This window comes from Galeopterus variegatus, unplaced genomic scaffold (genome assembly GCF_000696425.1).
Source record: "Galeopterus variegatus unplaced genomic scaffold, G_variegatus-3.0.2 Scaffold9628, whole genome shotgun sequence".
Classification (NCBI taxonomy): Eukaryota; Metazoa; Chordata; class Mammalia; order Dermoptera; family Cynocephalidae; genus Galeopterus; species Galeopterus variegatus.
Window position 1 is genome coordinate 6,023 of NW_007735739.1, and position 3,088 is coordinate 9,110.

General features: G+C 51.4%; 1 protein-coding gene across 1 annotated transcript; it reads left to right on the forward strand.

Moving 5' to 3' along the window:
• Positions 1–969: 969 nt before the first annotated feature.
• Positions 970–2,478, forward strand: FBXL12 (F-box and leucine-rich repeat protein 12). Its single transcript, XM_008593773.1, has one exon. The coding sequence runs from the start codon at positions 991–993 to the stop codon at positions 1,810–1,812; it is 822 nt and encodes a 273-aa protein (XP_008591995.1). The 5' UTR covers positions 970–990; the 3' UTR covers positions 1,813–2,478.
• The last annotated feature ends 610 nt before the right edge of the window (positions 2,479–3,088 follow it).

A 3,088-nucleotide genomic window follows, 5' to 3' on the forward strand; every position in this document is an offset into this window, starting at 1 on the left:
GGTTGCACTCTAAAACTCAACTAGCCCCCCAGCCCCTCTAATGTTTTCTTTTTTTCTTTTTTTCTTTTTTGTGACGGGTAAGGGGATCGCAACCCTTGGCTTGGTGTCGCCCACACCGCGCTCAACCAGTGAGCCCACCGGCCATCCCTATAGTATCCGCTCCCGAGTGCGCCACTGGGCCGGCCCTAATGTTTTCTTTTTAAGGTGAAATGTACATACAATGAAATGCATAGTGGTATCAGTTACATTTAGTTAGTTTGTTTTTTTACTTCCCAGAGTTAATTTTTGCAGCTTTCACTGTTATCAGGCTGTGCATATGAAGGTTCAAAAAGTTTGTGGAAATATAAAGAAAAAAAGTTCATGGAAACATGGAATTAAAACATAATCCAGCGGCTGGCTAGTTACCTCACTTGGGAGCGTGGTACTGGTAACGATAAGGTCAAGGGTTTGGATCACCTTTCCGGCCAGATACCATCCCCCCCCCCAAATAAAGATAATCGGTATCTGTCCGTGAACTTTTTTTATTTTAGTTTTTTTTCTTTTAAATTTTTTATTTTTTCCATGAACTTTTAGAAGTACCCTCGTAGGTATGTGTGTTTTTAACCTAGACCTAATTGACCCTGGGCAATTTTAGGCTTTTTCAGTTTTATTCTGTGTTTCTTATATCTACCAGACGTGGTCATTAAGAAAGGGGGAAAATACTGGTGGACTGCTTTGCTTTCTTACTTGCCCCAGAGGAATCTATGCTGTTGCTGAAGACAGACCTGTTAGGGTCTTTCTTTCCCCGATTGGTTTTGTTCAAAGTCCTACCAGTCAAAATGGTGCAGTCAAACCATCTCGTTGGTCCTGGGGTGGAGGCTGACCTGGGAAGGGCAGAAGTTCAAGGAGGCACCAGAACCCCCCACCCTGGGTATGTCGGTCTCCAGTCAGGCAGAAGCTTTAGACGCCCCATATTTCTCAACCCGTCATCCCAATCTCTGGCTCTTACAGATGCGGCCTAAAGTCATGTGGCACCTCCTTCGCCGGTACATGGCATCCCACCTCCACTCCCTGCGGATGGGTGGCTACCTCTTCTCTGGCTCCCAGGCCCCCCAGTTGTCCCCCGCCCTGATGAGGGCCCTGGGCCAGAAGTGTCCCAACCTAAAACGCCTCTGCCTGCACGTGGCCGACCTGAGCATGGTGCCCATTACCAGCCTGCCCCGCACCCTGAGGACCCTGGAGCTGCACAGCTGTGAGATCTCCATGGCCTGGCTCCTCAAGGAGCAGGATCCCACTGTACTGCCCCTGCTTGAGTGCATTGTGCTGGACCGCGTCCCCGCCTTCCGCGACGAGCACCTTCAGGGCTTGACACGCTTCCGGGCCCTGCGCTCACTGGTGCTGGGTGGCACCTACCGGGTGACTGAGACAGGACTGGATGCCAGCCTGCAGGAGCTGAGCTACCTGCAGAGGCTTGAGGTGCTGGGCTGCACCCTCTCAGCCGATAGCACCCTGCTGGCCATCAGTCGCCACCTCCGAGACGTGCGCAAGATCCGGCTGACTGTGAGGGGCCTCTCTGCTCCTGGCCTGGCTGTCCTGGAGGGAATGCCAGCTCTGGAGAGTCTGTGCCTGCAGGGTCCCCTCATCACCCCAGAAATGCCCTCTGCCACTGAAATCCTCTCCTCCTGCCTTGCCATGCCCAAGCTCAGAGTCCTCGAGTTGCAGGGGCTGGGGTGGGAGGGCCAGGAGGCTGAGAGGATCCTGTGCAAGGGGCTGCCCCACTGTATGGTCATTGTCAGGGCCTGCCCCAAAGAGTCCCTGGACTGGTGGATGTGAGTGCTCCACCTGTTCCTGTTGAGCCCTAGCCTCTGAATGAACAGTACCTCGAAGAGTTCAGGCAATCAGGCCTGAGGGAACTGAAGGCCACAGGCAGACAGAACCCGGGCCTCAGGGGCCTCCAGACAGTTGGAATCGTTTGCCAGCTGTGTAACCTCAGTCACATCAGCCAGTCTCTCTGAGGCCCAGTTCCCCATCTGGAAATAGGAAAGACCACAGCTACCTCATGGTTATGTTGCAAGGCCTTACTCTTTTCTCTCTCTTTTTTTTGGCGGCTGGCCAGTACAGGGATCCGAACCCTTGACTTTGGTGTTATCAGCATTGCTACCAGCTGAGCTAACCGGCCAGCCCAAGCCTTACTGTTTAACAGCCCCTGTGCCCAAGAAGTCCCTCTATGAAGGGTCAGTCTTAGGAACAGGACTGATGTAGAAGGGTGGGGATAAAACTTATGGGAATCTGAGGGGCCAAGCCCCCTTAAGAAGCCTGGAAGAACTATCTATGTATGTGCACCCACATACCCCTTGAATGCCTACACACATGCAAGAGACATGCAATAGACACAGAGAGGGCAAGTGAGATTTGCAGTTTGAGGATCAAAATGTTAATAAACATTCTCAGTTATTTTCTATATTTTGTATTCCACATTTTCCAAATTTTCCACAATATGTTATTTTGCTATTAAAGAAAAATAATCAGTTTTTCAAAACAGCATTCAGTTTATTCATTCAGCAAATGTTTCTTAAGCACTTACTATTTTGCAGGCACCCATTCCAGGCACTGGGACCACAGCAGTGAACAGAACAGACAAGACCGTGCTCATAGAGCTCACAGAGGAGAAGGCAGGGCCATAAAGAGACAGACACACCCACAGGATAAATTTGAAGACAGACAATAAACCAGGGTCACACGATGGAGGCGTGGACGCTTGGGAGAGAGTGCAGGGCAGACTGCTCTGAGCTGAGACCTGAGAGGTAAAGAGAAACCAGCCGTGGGAAGATCTGGGGAAGAGCAGGAAAGGCAAGGACGCTGAGATGGGAATGAACTTGGCATTTTCCAGGAACAGGAAGAAAGGTCCTTGTGGCAGAGGGAGCAGGTGGGGGGACGATCAAAAGTGAGGTTGAGGCGGTGATGGGAGCAAAAGCAGGCAGGCTCGCAGATGGCTCAGGCTTTAGGGGTTCAGTAAGTAGCAACTCCTTTACCTCCTGCCTTTTGGGTCTGAACCACTTGAAAGATGCAGGTGTCAGTGATCCTGAGCGCCCACCTGCGAGATGAGCGT

What these genes read in the sequence shown, in the direction of transcription:
- FBXL12 (XM_008593773.1), top strand. Translation starts at nt 991, where the DNA reads ATGCGGCCTAAAGTCATGTGGCACCTCCTTCGCCGGTACATGGCATCC.